Source organism: Sminthopsis crassicaudata, chromosome 5 (genome assembly GCF_048593235.1).
Source record: "Sminthopsis crassicaudata isolate SCR6 chromosome 5, ASM4859323v1, whole genome shotgun sequence".
Classification (NCBI taxonomy): Eukaryota; Metazoa; Chordata; class Mammalia; order Dasyuromorphia; family Dasyuridae; genus Sminthopsis; species Sminthopsis crassicaudata.
This window is the reverse complement of record NC_133621.1, coordinates 140,958,761-140,978,525: the sequence shown is the minus strand read 5'-3', so window position 1 is coordinate 140,978,525 and position 19,765 is coordinate 140,958,761. Positions and strand designations below refer to the sequence as shown.

The 19,765-nt window shown below is 35.1% G+C and overlaps 1 protein-coding gene across 4 annotated transcripts in view; it reads right to left on the bottom strand.

Moving 5' to 3' along the window:
• Positions 1–19,765, bottom strand: part of LAMB4 (laminin subunit beta 4) — a 154,891-nt gene that overhangs the window by 7,992 nt on the left and 127,134 nt on the right. For 3 of the 4 annotated variants that reach the window (XM_074268332.1, XM_074268331.1, XM_074268334.1), the window contains 4 exons: positions 18,505–18,649; positions 17,168–17,375; positions 10,790–10,922; positions 7,263–7,439 (listed from right to left, as the gene is read on the bottom strand). In XM_074268332.1, the coding sequence (XP_074124433.1) occupies positions 7,263–7,439; positions 10,790–10,922; positions 17,168–17,375; positions 18,505–18,649 (663 nt within the window). The remainder of the gene's footprint in view (positions 1–7,262; positions 7,440–10,789; positions 10,923–17,167; positions 17,376–18,504; positions 18,650–19,765) is intronic. The other variant, XM_074268333.1, reaches the window with a different exon arrangement.

Here is a 19,765-nt window from a genome sequence, read left to right as displayed (position 1 = left end):
GCTTCTCTCCATTACAAATAATACTTGCTCTTGGTTTTAGATAGATATTGCTTATTATTTTTTTAAAAGCTTCCTATATCCCTATGCTCTCTTATGTTTTTAATAGAAATGGGTGCTGTCTTTTGTAAAAAGCTTTTCCTGCATCTATCATCATATGATTTCTGTTGGATTTGTAAATGATATGGTTGATTATAGTTGTTTTCCTGAACCAGCCCTGCATTCCTGATATAAAATTCCACTTAGTCATATTGTATTATCCTGCTGATAAATTGCTGTAATCTCTTTGTTAAAATTTTATTTAAATTTTTCCATCAATATTCATTAGAGAGATTGGTTTGTAATTTTCTTTTCTTTTCTTTTTTTTTTTTTTTGGCTTTTCCTGGTTTAGGTATCTGGATTATATTTGTGTCATAGAAGGAATTTGTAATACTTCTTCTTTACCTGTTTTTCCAAAGAGTTTACATAGTATTGGAATTAATTGTTCTTTAAATGTTTGGTAGAATTCATTTGTGAATCCATCTGGTCCTTGGGGATTTTTTCTTAGGGAATTCATTAATGGCTTGTTCAATTTCTTTTTCTAAAATGGAACTATTTAAATAATTTATTTCCTCTTCTGTTAATCTTGGCAATTTATATTTTGCAAATATTCATTCATTTTGATTAGATTGTCAGACTTGCTGCCACACAGTTGAACAAAATAACTCATAATTATTATTGCTTTAATATCTTTGTTATTGATGGTTAGGTTCACCCTTTTCATTTTTGATGCTGGTGATTTAGCTTTTTTCTTACTTTTTTTTTTCTGATCAAATTAGCCAAAAGTTTATCTATTTTTTTTCCCCATAAAACCAATTCTTAGTTTTATTTATTAGTTTACTAGTTTTCTTAGTTTCAATTCTGTTAATCTCTCCTTTGATTTTTGGAATTTTTAATTTGGTATTTAATTGGGGGTTTTAAATTTGTTCTTTTTCTAGCTTTTTTAGTTGCATGCCCAATTCATTGATTTCCTCTTTTTCTATTTTATTCATATAGCTATTTGGAGACAAAATTTTCTCTAGTAACTGCTTTGACTGCATCCCATAGGTTTTGGTTATGCTGTCTCATTTTTGTCATTCTCTTGAATGAAATTATGGATCATTTTTTGTGATTTGTTGTTTGACCCACTCATTTTTTAGAATTAGATGATGTAATTTCTAATTAATTTTTAGTCTATCTTTCCCTGTCCCTTTATTGAATATAATTTTTATTGTATTGTGGTCTGAAAAGGAAGCATTTACTACTTCTGTCTTTTTGCATTTGATTATAAAGTTTTTATGCCCTAATACATAGTCAATTTTTGTGAAAGTGCCATGTACTGAGAAAAGTGTATATTCCTTTATATCCCGATTCAATTTTTTCCAGAGGCCTATCATATTTAAGTTTTCTAGGATTCTATTAACCTCCCTAGTTTCTTTCTTATTTTGTAATTAGATCTGTCTGATTCTGAGAGGGGAAGATTGAAGTCCCCCCAGTATAGTTTTGCTCTCTATTTCTTCCTGTAACTGGCTTAAAATCTTCTTTAGGAATTTGGCTGCTCTACTACTTTCTGCATACACATTTAGCATTATTACTTCATTGTTTATAATATTCTTTATCAAGATGCACTTTCCTTACTTATCTCTTTTAATATGATTTATTTTTACTTTTGCTTTATCTGAGAGTAGAACTGCTACCCCTGCTTGTTTTTGTTTTTGTTTTTACTTCAGCTGAAGCATAATCAATTCTGTTCCAGCCTTTTACCTTTACTCTATATGTGCCTCTCCTTGTCAGTGTGTTTCTTGTAAACGACATATTGTAGGATTCTGTTTTTTAATCCACTCTGCTATTCATTTCTATTTTATGGGAGAGTTCATCCCCTTCAAATTCACAGTTATGATTACCAGCTCTATATTTCCCTCTATCTTATTTTCTTCTCTGTATATACTTTTGTTCTTTCTTTCCACCATCTTTAGTTGTATTTTTTTACCCACCATTCCCTTCTTGTCTGTATTTTTTACCCACCCCATCCATTATCTTATCTTTTATCATTGCTTACCCAATTCTCTTATCTTTTCACCTAGTACTTCTGCCCTCTCTTCTATCCTGCCTCTCCCTTTTCTTTCTTCTTTCTCCTTTTATTTCTTTATAGAGTTAGATAAATTTTTATACCTGACTGAATGATTAAGTTATTCCTGCTTAGAGCCCAAACAGATGATATTCAGACAAGGCTCATCCCCCTCTTATTTCCTCTAGATTGTAATAGGTTTTTTTGCCCTCTTCATGTGAACTAATTTATATCTCTCCTTTTCTCTTTTTTTCAGTACAGATCTTTTTCACTAAGTTAAGGAGTAGCCCTTAATGTCTGTTTTTTTTTTTTTTTTTGATGTTATCACATCAGAATCCATTCATAACTACATTCTCAATTCATGTGATGTCCCCCCTTTTCTTCTTAAGTGTCAGATACAATTCTCAAGAGTTACAGATATTGTTTTCCCATTTTGGAATGTAAACAATTTGACCTTTAAATAATAGATATTTTCCCCATATTTACCTTTTTATGCTTCTCTTGAGTCCTGTGTTTGTAGATTAAATTTTTTGCTTAGTTCTGTTTTTTTTTTTTTTTTTTTTTTTTTTTTTTTTTCTGGCTTCATTGAAGCTCCATTGCTTCCCCTGAAAGATGATGCTGAGTCTGGCTGGGTAGTTAATTCTTGATTGTAATCCCAGGTCTTTTGCCTTCTGGAATATGGCATTCCAGGCCTTCTGATCTTTGATGGTAGAAACTGCCAATCCTGGGTAATCCTGACTGTTGTTTCTTGATATTGGAATTGTTTTTGCTTGGCAGGTTGCAGTGTTTTTTTCCTTGAGATATGCTAATTCTGGAATTTCACAATAATGCTCCTTGGGATTTTCCTTGTGGGATCTCTTTTTAAAGATGATTGATGGATTCTTTCAATGAATATTTCTCCTTAATTCTTTCCTTAATGATCTCTTGAAGAATTCTATCCAGGCTCTTTTTTTGATTTATGGCCTTCATGTAGGCTAAAATTTTTAAATTGTCTCTTTTGGATCTATTTCCCAGGTTGGCTGTTTTTCCAATGAAATATTTCACATTCTTTCATTTTTTCATTCTTTTTAGTTTGTTTGACTGATTCTTGCTGTTTCACAGAGTCATTTGTTTCCATTTGCCCTGTTCTAATTTCTAATGAGTGATTTTCTTCAATTAGCTTTTGAATCTTTTTTTTTCCATTTGGTTAATTATACTTTTTAAGGAGTTTTCTTCATACAATTGTTTTTTCCTTTTCCAAGCTGTTGTTCCAAGCTCTCTCATGCATACTTCTCATTTCCTTTTTCATTTTTTTCTTCTATCTCTCTTATTTACATTTTAAAGTTTTTCATGAGCATTTCCAAGAAGTCTCTTTGGGTTTGAGACTAATTAAATCACTCTCTGAGATTTCTTTTGTGTTCATTCTGTCCTAGTCTGAGTTAGTGTTTTGATCTGCCCTGTCACCATAGTAAAGGAGGCACTTCCTACTGAGCCTTGGCTTTGAGCACAGGGGCACCTAATGTTTGTAGGGAGTAGCTTTGCCTGCTCTGTTCAGGAATCAGCCTGCTTTCCCAGAGTTTGCCTTCTGAGCTGGGACTGGAAGCTGCCCCACTGATTTGCTCCTCTACTGAGCCAGGTCTGAGGGTTTTAGTTGCTGATTTGCTGTGATTAAGATTTCCTCACCAGCTTTCCCAGACTCTCTGACCTGGCTTGAACACCCTTTTCACTCCAATGAGATTGAGCTTTCTTGAAGTTTTTTTTTAGTCTATCTTGAGCTGAAGAGTGGTTTCATCCTATCAGGCTCTGTTCAGTGACTTGATATCATATGTTTTTTGAGGGAAACTGGGTGAATTCAAGCTGCTTCCTAGCTTCACTCTGCCTGGCTCCATCCCCCAGAAGTCCTGTGTCTGGGTCTTTGGAGAGCCTGTTCCTCATACCTGGAATTCACTTCCTCTTCCTTTATGTTTCTACTCCTTAAGTTTTATCTAATGCTCTCAGTCTTTTCAAATCATCTTATATAGACTTGTCTTGCCAAAGACAAGCATGAAAAGTCTCCCCTTATCCCAGTAAACCTCCTTGAGTCATTTTTTTAAAATCCCTAGGTCTGAGCACTATGTCTGATACTTAACATTTATTTAATTAAATCATATGTTAAAACATGTAGTGCACAAAGCTCTGTAGGAGCCCAGAGAAAGGACAGATCAATGTGAAACAGAAAGAAAAGGCTTTAGGTAACTTTAGCTAAGGCTTGAAAAAGTCTAGGATTTGGTCTTTTGGAAAAAAAAAAAAGTAGGAAATTCTTCTAGTCAGAGGAAAGACAGAAGTAGGAATGAACAATCTCCTAGGAACAATCATTCTGACTACAATAGCAGTTATAAAAGGAAGTCTGCTGATTTAAGAGACTTTGGGGGATGAAGGAAGCAGTAATAATCAAGAGGAAGAGAACCAGTAGAGTAGATTATAAAGGAAACCAAGTGTGAAAAGAGCTTTGAAAAAAGCAAGGGGGAAAGGGAAAGAGGAGGAATAACATTTTTAATATTCAGAGCTATTTAAGAAAATATAGACTGATAGAAGACCTTTATGTTCAGATAGCAATTGAGGTGAAGGGTAAGAGGTATGAAAGTTAGAACAAAAAGATGTAAGAAGGAATAGTAGATGAGGAAATGAAACCAGGGGCTATAGTTTTTTTGGCTGAGGAGTTGAGCTGAAAGGAAGGGAACAATAATAGTAAAAAAACAGTTACAACACCAACATGAATGTTGGATTACTTATATGTCTATTGATTTACAAAATACTTTCCCTCAAACAACCCTGTAACATAGATGGTGGTTGTTTGTTATTTCAGTCAGTCCTGACTCTGTGATCCAAGTAATATAGATACAGTAGTGTTTTGTAGGTACAATAGTATTAATATCATCTCTATTTCACAAATGAAAAAAAATTAGAAAAATAAATATATGGTTAGTATCAAGGCCAGGACTCTAAAATTATTTATTCTTATGGCCAATGGGCATTTTCTTCATTATATTATTAGGATAATAAATGGAAGAGGTAGCATGGTGAAGCAGCACTACGGAGAAAGGCAGTATAGTGGTGAAAAGTGAGTCAGAATCTATTCTGTGGTGCCTACTAAATGTATAATGATGGGACAGTTTTTTCCCTTCTCTGACCCTTGGTTTTCTCCTCTCTAAAACAAGCACAGTCAAACACATCCTGTCTGCATTACAGGTTTATTGTGAGGGAAGTGTTCTGGAAATACTAGAGCATCTTATAAATGGGAATTATCATTCTCTAAATTTTCCTCTGTAACCCAAATATGAGTTCTTTGAGATCAGCTTTTATTTCCCTATTAATAATGACAATGATAACCTTTTATCAATACTTGTAATTACTAAGATGTTTACTGTATAGGAGGTATTTTCATATGTATTGTTACATTTTTATAATACTGTTAGGGAAGCAGGGTATGTATTATTAGAATCACATGACAGATAAGAAAATACCCGGGGAGGGGGAACTATATCTGGAGTAAAAAAACTTGGATTCAAATCTTGCTTTTGATACCATCTGTATGATGATGATCTCCCTAAGTCTCAGTTTCCTCAATTGTAAAAAGAGAGAATTGGATTCAATAGTTTCTAAGATAGTTTCTATCTCTTAAGTCTAAGATCCTATGATCTAGTACAGTGTTTTTGTTGTTCAATTGTTTTTCAATTATGTCTAACTCTTCATAACCCCAATTGGGGTTTTTTGGCAGAGATACTGAAGAGGTTTGCCATTTCTTTCTCCAGCTCATTTTACAGATGAGGAAACTGAGGCAAATGAGGTGATTTGCCCAGAGATACACAGCTAGGAAGTGTATGAGGCCTGACTAGAACTTAGGAAAATGAGCTTTCTGACTCCAGGCCCAGCACTGTCTATTGTGCTGCCTAGATTCTCTAGTACAGTAATAGGCACACAGAAAACTCTTAATTAATAATTGTTCAGTGAATGAATGGAACAAAAGTTAGAGGGAGAAGAACCTCCATTTTTAAACCTTTATATTTTCACAGAAAATCTTAGAGATTAACTTGAAGTCAGAAAAAAAAGGAGTTTACCTGGGGAAGCAGGAATTTCACATTAAAAAAATGTGGCTTAAAAGAGCTATGTTTACAGGGGGATGATTATCTCTGAAGAAAATGAAACAATACAAAGAGGAGAAAATAGGCTTTTAAGGAAATTGGCTCCCATAAGGAATGGCTTTCCTGGGTCATTCAACCTGCCAAAGCTCGTTTAAATGGCTAATTTTCCACATCTGCTTAATTAAACAGTAACTCTACTCCTGATTTCATGTCTAGATCTGCATCTTTTGGACATGTGACTGTCTCCCCCATTGTTTTGTTTCTGTATTGTGGCAGCCAGTCAATAAACATTTATTAAGTGCCTACCATTAAGCTGGGTAGGCACTCTAACTATATTATAGTTATTAGAATTATTAGAAATATTAGAAATAAATATTAGAATAATATGCAAGGTGAGAATGTGGGATTTTATTTTGAAATATAAATGAATGCATAAAATGGGATGCTACCTAAATGAAGAAATTCATTTGAATTTGGATGCTCAAAAAGGATTTGAAATAGGGAATGTTTTGTAAAGGATATGTTCTAAAATATCAGGAGAACTGATGGCTCTGGGTCAAGGATGAAATTCAGGGATGGTACTTGGTACATAGTAGGCACTTAATAAGTGCTTATTTCCTTCTTTCCTTCCTTCAAGTTTGAGGGGGTGAAAGAGGAAGTTCCTTGATGAGATTTAGCTAGAGGATTATGACTTCCACAAAGTGCTTCTGAGTATTCAAACTTTTCCCCATCTCTGCTGTTTTCCCTCCCTCTCTTAATTTTCCCCTCAACACATATAGGCACACATATTTTGAAAACACACACACTTACACATGGATACACATACTTCTGAGGGTCAGATGGGCACATATTGTTTGGCTACAAACACTGATCCTAAAATTTAAAGCACAAGGATAATACTAAAGTATAGGTTAATAAAACAACAAGGAAAAATTTGGGATTAAAGATACAGAACAAGGCTCAGTTAATTTCATTAAGTACTCATTGTATGTCAGGCCACTTGTCAATTTTCAGGAAGATGTTATTTAATAGGAAACTGCTCCTTTTCTTTGATTAGCTCTTGAAGGACTAAAACTAACCTTCTCAGTGATATTAGCTTGATCCTGAGCTGATTCTGCCTGGGCTTTCGCACTAAAAGCCTGGTCTCGAGTCCTTAGTATCTTGGTTTGCAGGTTAGAGGTTTCATTTTCCAGTGTAGACTGTTGGCTTGATATGTGTTCCAGCTCACCTTCAGTCTTATTGGTGAAATTTTCAGCCTATTTTTTAGAGAGAGATTAGAAAAGCAAAAGCTCTTATTTGTGTCATGTGAAACAATTGGAATCTAAGGCAGCAAGCTTATTACCCTGATTCCCAAATCTTTCAAGAATGAGAAAAAGCATATTACTGTAAAATAATTTTGTGCATCATTAAAAGTGGAGCCCTGCAGTATACTCTGAAAGATTTTCCTCCACATGGGTCAGATATCTAAAGGAGGAAAATACTTTCTTAGTTATCTAGTCTAAATCCCTCATTTTGCAAATGGAGAAACTGAAGCCCTGAAAGGTTAAATTACTTATTTAAGATCCCTAGTAAGTAGTACTTAGAATTTGAACTAGGGTTCTCTGACCCCATTTAAGGTTTTTTTTTGGCAAAGATACTAAAGGGGTCTGCCACTTTCTTCTGCAGCTCATTTTATAGATAAGGAAATTAAAGCAAACAAGGTTAAGTGATTTTCTCAGAATCACACAGCTAGCAAGTGTTAGAGGCTGGATTTGAACTCAGGAAGATGAGTGTTCCTGACTCTATGGTAGCATTCGATTCATTGTGCCAAATAGCATTGTGTCTCAAAGATGGTACAGAGTGAAAAAATAAGACATTTTCATTTCTTCCCACTTCACATTCGATTTTTTGTTGACTGAATACAAACAGTATCTGATTTCTAAGGACCAGAAGAATAATTCACCTGGAGTAGCCGGGTCTCCTTATGAAGAGTCCCTTGGACTTAGCTGTTGAGACCCTGGATATCTTAGAATCAATCGGAGTCAGGATAAGCAAAAGTCTTTATTCCTGGTCTTTTGGGGTCGCTGTCAGGGGATTAGATTTAGCAACCTCCAGACCTCCTTCCTTTCTCACCATCTCCAAGAATGATCCTGCCTGTCCTACTCTACCCTCTCATCTCTCCCTTTTTTTCTTTGTCCACACCCACCAATAGAGCCAGCACAGAATAGTTGGGGAGGGTCATTCTCCAAGCATACATTAATAGAGAATTGTCCAATGGATAATTAGCCTTAAGTGCTAGATTAAGTGCATCTGCTCAGTTCTAGCCCTTTACACTTGGAAATAAAGAATAAAACTTGCTATCCCAGGACCTCAAACTTGAAAGGGGTCTCAGAAGGCTCGAGTCTATGAACCTTAAGAAGCCCCTCTATGATGTACCTGACAAGGGGAATCTCTATTGAAGGTGGAAAAGGAAATACCCACTACTTCCTAAGGCAGCCCATTGGACTTTGGGTTAGCTCTGATTGTTAGGAATCTAATCTATGTTTCTGTAATTTCTACCCATGGCTTCCAGTTATATGTCCTAGGGTCGTAATGAACAAATCTTTGCATCAAGGCATTCACATAATTGAGGATTGCTAGTAAGTTCCTGCTAAGTCTTATATTCTCCAGGCTAAATATCCTCACTAACTTAAATCAATCACAACATAGATCAATCTCAAGGCTTTTTATCATCCTAATCTAATTAGGTTGAGGGTTAGAGCAACAGCCCAGGATTAATTTTATAAAGTTGAAATGCTCCAAGACGGAAACTTGGGAAAAAAAAAAAAAGGTGTGGAATATGTAAAATGGACACTTTTCCTTCAGGTATATTCTCATTTACCACCAAGTTGCATTCATTTTAGACTTCTTTGGCTTTTGCATCATGTCCTCCAGTGAAATACTTCTCCCCTGATCACTTTCCAGCTTTCTTTTGTGTATTGTCTTCCCCCCATTAGATTACAAATTTCTTACATTCAGAACGATTACTTTTAAATTTATTTTTCAGATTTTTGAGTTCTAGGTTCCATCCCTAATCCCCATCCAAATTTATAAGCCACATGTGAAGTTATGTAAAACATTTCTCTAAGTCAAGTTATGAAAGAAAAAATAGATTTCCCACCCTAATGAAAACAAAAACCCTCAAGAAAAATTAAATTAAAAAGAAAGAGGGAGATAGAGAAAGAGAATACTGCAGTCTCTATTCAGACACAATCATTTCCTCCTCTGGGTATGGATAGGATTTTTCATCATAAGTCCTTCAGAGTAATTGTGAATGATTGTACTACTGAGAATAGCAAAATCATTTACAGCTGGTCATCCCAGAACATTGCTATTACTTTGCATACAGTATATTTCACTTTGTTCGTGGAGGATTTTCCAGGTTTTTTTTTTTTTTCCTGAGAACATCCTATTTATCATTTCCCAGAGAATAATGATATTCCATCACCAACACATTACCAAAGTTTATTGAGACATTCCCCAATTAATGGGCATCCTCTCAATTTCCAATTTCTTTTTGTCATGAAAAGAGAGCTTCTATGAATATTTTTTGTACATATAGGTCATTTCCTTTGTTTGTTTGTTTGTTTTTCCTGAATCTTATCAATCCCCTTTCAATTGCTCAAACTAGAGACTCCATCTCTTGCCTTTGGGTATCTTCATTTGTTGTTCTCATGCCTGAAATTCCCTCCCTTCTCATCTTCCTCTCTTAATTTCGGTGGCTTTTTTCAAGTTTCAGCAAAAAGTTTATCTCCTACAAGAAATTTTTCCTAATATCCCTTAATGCTAGTGAGTGTAAGATCATAAAGTCACAAGTTTAGAACTAATCTTCAGAGTCCATTAAGTCCAACCCTTTTATTTTACAGGTAAAGAAACTGAGGTGTTGGAAGGTAAAGAGGCTTGACCAAGGTGAGAGGTTGTGAATACAGAGGTAGATTTCAACCAGTGTCTGATTCTAATCAGTGTTCTTTTCCCACCATACCATGCTGCCTAACAAGATAGATAGGATTCAATTCCTTCAGAAGCATGTCTATTTGTTGGCTACTGGGCCAAGGTCTTATATTTATATTATATTAAAATAATATACACAGACAGTTTAAAACTGGACACCCAGTCTTTCTTCCTTTTCTTGCCATTCTGATTACTGCAGAAGATAAAAAACGCAGAGGAACATGAACCATTTTAAATTTTTCTAAAGTTTTAAGGGTTGCCATGGCTACATCACCATTCTAGTGAATTTGTCAACTGATGATGACTAGCCTGATCCAGGGATCACTTAATCCAGCTGGAAATGGAATTTCTTTATTTGTATAAGTGTTGGGCCTACCTTCTAATATTGTGATTATCAAGTGAGATAGCAAACAGGAAAGTGCTTTGTAAACTATTAAGGTTTACATAAACTCAACATATTGTTTTCTCTCTTGATTCTCAGATCAGTTCTGTGAAGTTGGTGAGACAGATATGATCACCTGTATTTTAAAGCGATGTGTGTGTGTGTTTAGAGTTAGTAATTCATTGTCTTTGTATTCTATTCACTTTATCATCCCACATGAGAATTCAGGACAGTTTCAAAGTAGATGCAAAATACCTTCAGTATCGTCATTTCCATTTTTTGTATCTCTTCAGTCAGCTGTTTAACAGCAGAGCTTGCTTGCCTTTGGACGCTTTCAGCACCTTGCAAGTTTTTCATCATTTCTCCCAGCAGGGTGTTCACAGCTTCCCTACATTAAGAGAATAAAACATCAGATTCAAGTCAATCTAAAACCCTGATATTTTGATTCATCTTGATTCCATTTCATTTAACCAAAAACATGAATGAATTGGTTAAAAAGTATATTTAGATTATTTTTAAGTAAAGTAAAATGCTAAAAGTGTGTATGTTTTAAAAGCTAGATATTTATGACAAAACCTAGATACATGTACACACATACATATAAAAGCATATGATGCATATACACATATAGCATAAATATTAGAGACACAGTACTGTTGTCCATAGAAAACTGGCCCCATAGGCAGGTGAGAAGTAGAAGGGGAAAGGAATTGAACTTCATTAAGCATTTGTTATGTGCTAGGCACTTTACTAAGCACATTATAAGTATTATCTCATTTGATCCTCACAATTACCTTAAAAGATAAATACCATCATTATCTCCATTTTTTTAGTTTAGGAAACTGAAGGAAATGGAAGTTAAGTGAAATGCCTACAGTCACACAACTAGTTAAGTGTCAAGGCCAGATTTAACCTCAGGTTGTCCTGAGTCCAGACTGAGAGTTCTATTTACTCTTTTTACTACCTTGCTGCTTTTGGGTTCAGATCCTGATTAGGACATACATTGGCAAGTCAGTGTGACCATACATGAGTCCCTTAATTTCTTAGATCCCATATCACTTTAAGATTATAACTAGCAATTAAGACAACTCTGAGATACCACCTCTCAGATTGGCAAAGATTATAGGAAAAGATAATGATAAATGTTGGAGGGTATTGGAAAACTGGGACATTAACACACTGTTGATGGAATTGTGAACTGATTCCAAGCATTCTGGAGAACAATTAGGAAATATATAGCTCAAAGTGCTATCAGACTGTGCTTACCCTTTGATCTAGCAATATCTCTACTGAATCTATATCCCAAAGAGATCATAAAAGAAAAAAAAAAGGACCCGCATATGCAAAAATATTTGTGGCAGCCCTTTTTGTAGTGGTAAGAAACTGGAAACTGAGTGGATGCCCATCAGTTGGAGAATGACTGAATAAGTTATGGTATACAAATATAGTGAAATTTTATTGTTCTATAAGAAATTATGAGCAGTCTGATTTCAGAGAAGCTTGTAAAGACTTACATGAACTGATGCTGAGTGACATGAACAGAAATAAGAGAACACTGTACACATTAACAACAGCATTATGTGATGATTAAATATGATGGACTTGGCTCTTTTCAACAATGAAGTGATTCAAGGCAATTTCAATAAACTTGTAATGGAAAGTACTATATGCAGCCAAAGAAAGAACTAGAGACTTAATGTAGATCAAAGTATTTTCACCTTTTTCGGTTGTTTCTTTGCTAGTTTTTTTCTTTCTCATGCTATTTTCCCCTGACAATTATGAAAATATGTTTAGAAGAACCAGATGTTTAACCTATATCGGATTGTTTACTAGCTTGGGGAGAGGGGAAGGAGGAAGAGAGGGAGAAAAATTTAGAACACAAGGTTTTTACAAAAGTGAATGTTGAAAACTAACCTTGCAATATTTCCAGAAATAAAATATTATTTTAAAAGATTATAATTTGTAGAATAGGTTTTTATTTGTATTGGAAGTTAGACTTTCCTCAGGGAGAGTTCTATATGCCAATGAAATAACAGACTCAGACCCAAAGTATGAACATAGGACATGAGAGTAGAAATTAAGGGTATATATCTCATTTTTAAAAAAATCTGTCATATGTTGAAAATTTGGAAAGTCATTAAATTTCCATAAAATGGAAATAATATGTCCTTCACTTACCTCCTTCCCCTCCATTCCGTACACACCCCTGATTCTAGTGCCTGCCTATATTTCCAAAATAGCCTTACATTTATTTTGTATTTCTTTTTTAAATAGAAGCAGCAGAGCATAATGGATAAAGAACTGGCCCCATCGTTAAGAAGATGGATTCAAGCCCTTTTTCTGACCCATACTGGCTATGTGATCCTGAGCATGTTATTTATCTCTTCATTGTCCCTAGGTGACTAATACTCTAAGCTGCAAAATTGTTACTGATCTTCACTGGCCAAAGGGGGTTTCTTCACTGTGATTTGCCAACACTGACAGAATCCACGTTCAGTTCCTCCACATTAGAAAAATGGACAGTGTGTACTTTCTGAGTCAGTCTCCCACAGGGATGTTGAATCAACCTTTATATGACTGCTTATTGTTCTCTTACTATGTGGTGAAGAAGAGCCTTTTGATTGGCAACTGAGCTAGACACTAATTAGCCAAATTTATCTTTCTTCCCTGGCTCGGTATAAATGAGAAGGATGACCTGATGTGGGCCAATAGGAGGAAAGTCATAAAACATCTACATTTGCTCTGAAGTGGAGAGCAGGGATTTTTGTTATACATTCCCAGAAGCAGGTTCACCAAACATCCATGTGTTGTGCAGTCATTCCAATCTATTTATGACTCCATTTGGAATTTTCTTGGCAAAGGAACTAGAATGTTTTTGCCATTTGCTTCTCTAGCTCATTTAACAGATGAGGGAACTGAGGCAAACAGAGTTAAGTGCCCAGAGTCTCACAGTTAATAAGTATCTAAGGTCAGATTTGAATTCACTGAAGATGAATCTTCCTGACTCCAGACCTGGCCTTCTCTCCATTGCAACAACTAACTGTTCTAAATATCTGGTGGGAGATTTTATTAGTCAGCACATACTGCTCACTCCTGGGGATTGGATTCTCACTGGTCAGTCCCTTATTACACATCTCATTTTCCCCAATAGAATGCAAATTTTTGGGAGGAAAGACTGTTTAATTTTTGTCTTTGTTATTTCCAGTGTCCAGCATAGTGCCTGGCACAAAGTGGGTAATTAATGCCTACTGATTGATTTTCATGAGGATCAAAAGAGAAAATAAACTGGAATATTATATAAATGCCAACTGTTATTACTATCTACTTTATAAAATGCAATATGATCATCATCAGCTGATTCAAGTTCCCTAATTCCTAAAACTTTAAACAGCAATGTTAACAAATCCTTAATGGAATGGAGGTTGGGGGTGAGGTCAAGAGGTTTCACAGAGAGAAAGAGTGTTTTTTAAGGCTGGGTATTTTAAAGCTGTGTTTATTCAGGTTTATTTGAGCCTGACTGAAATTCCATACTTTCAGCAGCCTAGTCAGAGGTTAAAATGAAAAGCATTTCAAGTGATACCAGTCTGTCTAGCTGTTGGTCTGTCTCTCACTTAGTGATCTCATCTCAATCAATATTTATGAGATATTTAGAACAGAGCATTCAAAATTATATGAAGAAGAAAAATACTAAAACTGTAGCAGACAATGAGAATAATATTTTTGTTAGCAAACCTAGATATTTTTGTACCCAGACAAAAATCAGAAAAATTTCAATTCAATTTTAATCAATCAGAGTCAAAAAGTGTTTATTAACTACTTGCTATATGCCAGGACTTGTGTTAAGTGGTAGGGAAATTAAATGGTTCCTGCTTCCATTCTAGTATGGGAGCAACTTAAATGTCTACAAATAAATACCAAATATCCACACGGTAATTCTGAGATATGGAGGCTGGCAACAGTTGCTGATGGTGTTATCTCTCTGTGTGTATATGCAGAAATCAAACATGGCCTTGTGTTGAAGGTTATTCAGTCAGTGAATAAGTATTTATTAAGTGTCAATGAGTATACTAAATATAGGAAAAGCAAAAACAGTTCTGGTCCTCAAGAAATTTCCATTTTAATGAGGGATGCAATCTGTGTATGTGTGTGTGTGTGTGTGAGTGTGTGTGTATGTGTAGATATAGATATATGCATAATCTGGGGCTTCCAACCAAGTGTGGAACATTTTGCATGAGAATCTTCTAATTCTTGGAGAAAATGTTGTTTCAATGATGCATCTGAATAAAGTCAAGCTTTAGTATGAGAATTTTAGGGAGGTGAGACATTCCTTATTCTTCAGAGTTCATGTGTGGTATCAGATTAATTTGGGGACTGATTTTAGATATGTAGAGACAGCAAAACAGAAGCTGCAGATGTGTAGGGAAGATGGTCTTGAATATATCTCCTGATTTCTAATGACCTTTCTACAGACCTTGGAGAATTTTCTCTTAGATGAGATCAGGGCCTCTTTCTTGGTTGATGTGAGATCTCATTTCCTCCTCATTAAAAGAACGCTTTCATTCGGTGCATTTTCTATTATAATCTCTATAAATTTTCCAATTTCTATTTGCTTGGGTAAATAGGTTTACTCACTATTCATTATATGTGATGATCTTTTGTGTAATGAGCATTAGTGGCAAGGGGCCAAACTGGTGGGTATAAGCTTGGAGCAACCATTCTTGTAAGGGAGATCAAGGAGGATGATTTTTTGGCGTGTTTGTTTAGTTTTGAATTTTTTGTATCCACAGACCAACAATCTTTTAAGTATGTGTTGGGGGTGGGGTGTAGATAGGTATAATTTTGGTCCAATACCACTGGAGAAAGGATGAAAGAATGCTCAGATTAGTGGTACTTGAGGGGCTTACTTGTTCCTACTTTCCAGATATCATGCAAACTCACCTCTTTTGAACTACAGTTAGACAACTCATCTAGGTATACAAATCTTACAAATCACCATACATAAGTATATATAAAATCTCTAGAAAATGGCATAAAGTAATTCTGGGAAGGAGCACCCCAGCGTCTGGGGGAGTGGACAAAGTTTTAAATAAAAGATGATGCTTAAACTGATTTTTGAAGCAAATTTTAGGGAACTTAGAAGGTCTTGAACTTAGGGCCTCATCTTCTTCATCTTCAAATATGGCCTCAGACACTTATAGCTGTGTAATCCTGAACAAGTCACTTAATCCTGTTTATCTCAGTTTCCTCAAATGTAAAATGAGCTGGAGAAGGAAATGGCAAATCAATGCAGTGTCTTTGCCAAGAAAACCCCAAATGGGATCAGGAAGAGTTGGACATGACTGAAAACAATGAACAACAACAACAGAGAAAATAGGTAAAGATAAAATTCAATTCAGGCTTCAGGAACAGCCCCATATATCACAATTGCCCTATTTTGCCATATTGCAGAATCTCTCTCCAAAATCAATTTCCCCTCTTCTCCCCTAACTTCTAACATTTCCTCCTGTACACATTCCAATAATTTTCTCTACAGTTCAATAGGCACTCACTCAACAATAGTTTAGTGTTATACTAGGTGTAATACATTGAACTACATGAAATTTTGTCCTTCCTATGCCCTTTTTGTTCAACCTCCCTAAATCCCTTCCAGGCTATTTTCATTGCTCATTTCATCTCTAATTACACTGATTTTTTATGTTAATATAAACCAGTATGGCATAAAGCAGTTAGATCTTCAATTGAGTTCCAATAAAATTGTAATAAAAGTTTATTTATATAGTAGATGCTCAATAAATGTTTGCTTTTAATCTTGTCATTGATAATGTAGTCATCCATATCACCTGATGGAGCTTGTGTAGTGAGCCACAGCTTCCCATGCTTATAAAAACAACAGGATGGAGGTTCCTTTTTGCTTGGCTAAGTCAGCAAGGACAAAGGAAATTCAGAGCTGGTTAAATTGTTCATAGTCTGATGTAGTGTAAGGAGGTAATAGACCATTAGAAAGGAACCAAGTCACTAATGAAAACAGGAAACAAGCTTCCCTGCTTTCTGTCTTATTATTATCGTCTGGGATATTGAGTCACCTTGTTCAAGAACTTGGCATTCATTATGCAGCTCTGGATGCTGTACTTCTAACTCCATTTAGATTTCATGATGCCCTTTGGCCAACACTTTTCCAAATGCTTATGAGAAAATTCCCTATTAGGGAGATTTTGGTGGGAGAGGAACACTACAAACCAGGCCATTTAAGAGAAATTGGGATATTTAGGTTGAAAAAGAGAAGTCTTAGGGGTAACATTTATTTTCAAGTATTTGGAGGTTTATCATGTAGAAGATAAATTAGTTTTGTTTAACCACAAGAGGACAGAAATGGGTGCAAGATGTGGAAATGGCAAAGATGCAGATTTAAGCTTATTGTAAAGAAAAACTCCCTAACAGTTAGCAGTGAGCCAGAGTGCCTTGTTAGGTAGTAAATTTCCTGTTACTGGAATTCTTCAAACAGACAGTGTGAGGGATATTGTGGAGGGGATTTCCTCTCAAGATTTAGGCTGAACTTAAAGGCTTCTGAACGCCCCTGCCAATTCCATAATTCTTTAAAAACAATGGGAGAACTTTATGAAACAAAATACTTACTCGGCATCTTTAGACTTCTCTAGAAGTGTCTGGGTTTCTGTGACTTTTAGTTTTAAGCTGCTCCCTGATGCTTGGTCGTCCTCACAGAGTTTCATAAGCAACTGTATTTTGTCAAGCTCTTTAGTTAGATTTTGTGAAGTTATTGGGAGGTTGAGGTCAAGGACATGATTTGCAACCTTTTCTATGTCTTCCGGTGGGACGTTCTCATCTTAAATAAGAATACAAACATAGTTAAGGGTGATTTTCTTTTCTTTTTCTTTTTTCCCTTTCTTTCTTTTTACCAAACTCGGAGTCTCTTAAGCCAAGACAACAAACATTTATTAAGTGCCCACTATTTGCCCACTTTACTGTGAAAATATTGTGATCCAATCACAAATTAGACCATGTGACCCAATGAACTAAACAGGGGGACAGAATACTCAGAATGGTTGATCTGATTATATCCCTGTTACTGTTCAATCACTTTGACTTTCTATCCTGTGAATAATGAGACAAATGGGTTCCTTTCATCACTTATAAAACTATGCCAAAGAACTAAGAAAAGAAGGTGTTTTTTTTTTTCCATGAAGAAAGTTTAAGAATCGCCCATTTATTTCTATAGCAGTCATCATTCAATTCAATATAACAAGCACTTACTGAATGCCTCCTTCATTTTAGGCAATGTGCCAGACATGGAGGTTATTAAAAATGGTCTCTGCCCTCAAAGAACTTACATTCTTTTTCAAGAGCTTATATTTTACCTAGCATTTATGTGCTTTCATACTGATCAATGAAATGAGATTAATCTCTATTTTGTTATTATGGAAAACATTATTCTTTACTTAAGGTATAAATTGCTGAAGCCCAAATATTAGATCTCATTGACTGAACTCAAAGAACTTTCCTCTTTTAAAATATAAAACATTTTTTTTTTAACTAAGTAAGCTTGAGACATTGAGTTTATTTGTGTGGGTTGTATGTTACATTCTAGGATTTATTAGTGAATAATGCTTACTCAAAGAACCATAAATAAGAGCACAGAATTAACATTTTGAGAATATTCTAAATGGAAAGCTGTATGACCTTGAACAAGCAATTTAACCTCCATGGCCCTTGGTTTCTTCATCTGTAAAAATGAAGGGGTGAAACTAGATGAGTTGTAAGGTCCCTTGAGTGAACAACAGTTTATTATTTCAAGATTACATATGACAGGCCATTTCCTGTCCTTGAACTACATGTGTAATTTCTAACTAATATAAATTTGCTTTTCTTATGAAGCAAAAGCAGTTGGATAATAAAAATGAAGTCGAGATGAGAAACCACCAGCAGCAAGCACACAATTTTCACAGATCACTTACCTAGCAAAAAGTCCTTTACTTTGTGGACGAGGGCTTTTATCCTCTGTTCTTCTAACTCTATTTGGTCTTTCATACTCTCTAGCTTCTCAGTTAGCTGCAAGGCTTTGGTCTTAGTAAGTTGAGTTAGTTTTGTTATGTTTCTTATCTGGAAAGAGATTTTTAAAAGTACACAGTGAGAGAAAAGAAAAACACAATTGCTGAGCTCAGCAGTTTTGCTGAACAGAATAAAATCACTCATTAAGGACAAAGTAGAAAGCTGAGTAGTCACATTTTAGTAGTCCCATTAGGGCAGGGACTGTGTTGTTTTTCTTCTTTGTATCTAGAGTACTAATAATATTAGTTAATATTTATATAGGACTTTAAGGTTCACAAGGCATTTTACATATCTCATTTGATCTTAATGATCTTACACATGAAGAAACTGAGGCTGAGAAAAATTAAATGACTTAAATTTCTGAGGCTATCATCAAATTTGCCTGGTACAAAATTATGAACATTTAGATTATTTTTTAGTTTATTTGTTCAATTAAAAAAAACAATAGTTTTTTTTTTATTTTCAAAATATGTGCAAAAATAGTTTTCAACATTTACCCTTGCAAAGCATTATGTTCCAAATTTTTCTCCTTCACCCCACCTTCTCCCCTAGATAGCAAGTAATCCAATATATGTTAAATATATGCAATTCTTCTATACATATTTCTACAATTATCATGCTGCACAAGAAAATCAGATCAAAAAGGAAAAAAAAACCAGAAAGAAAACAAAATGCAAGCAAACAACAACAAAAAAGGTGAAAATACTATGTTATAATCTATATTTAGACCTTACAGTCCTGTCTCTGGATACATATGGCTCTCGTAATCACAAGTCTATTGGAAGTGGTTGAAAAGAATCATATCCATCAGAGTTGATCATCACATAATCTTGTTGTTGCTGTATACAATGCTCTCCTGGTTCTGCTCACTTCATTTAGCATCAGTTCATGTCTCTCCAGGGCTTTCTGAAATCTTCCTGTTGGTCATTTCTTACAGAACAATAATATTTCATAACATTCATATATAATAATTTGTTCAGCCATTCTCCAATTGAGGGACATCCACTCAGTTTCCAGTTTCTGGCCACAACAAAGAGGATTGCCACAAATATTTTTGCACATACAGGTCCCTTTCCCTTCTTTAAGATTTCTTTGGGATATAGGCTCAGTAGAAATACTGCTGGATCAAAGAGTATGCACAGTTTGATAACCTTTGGACATAGTTCC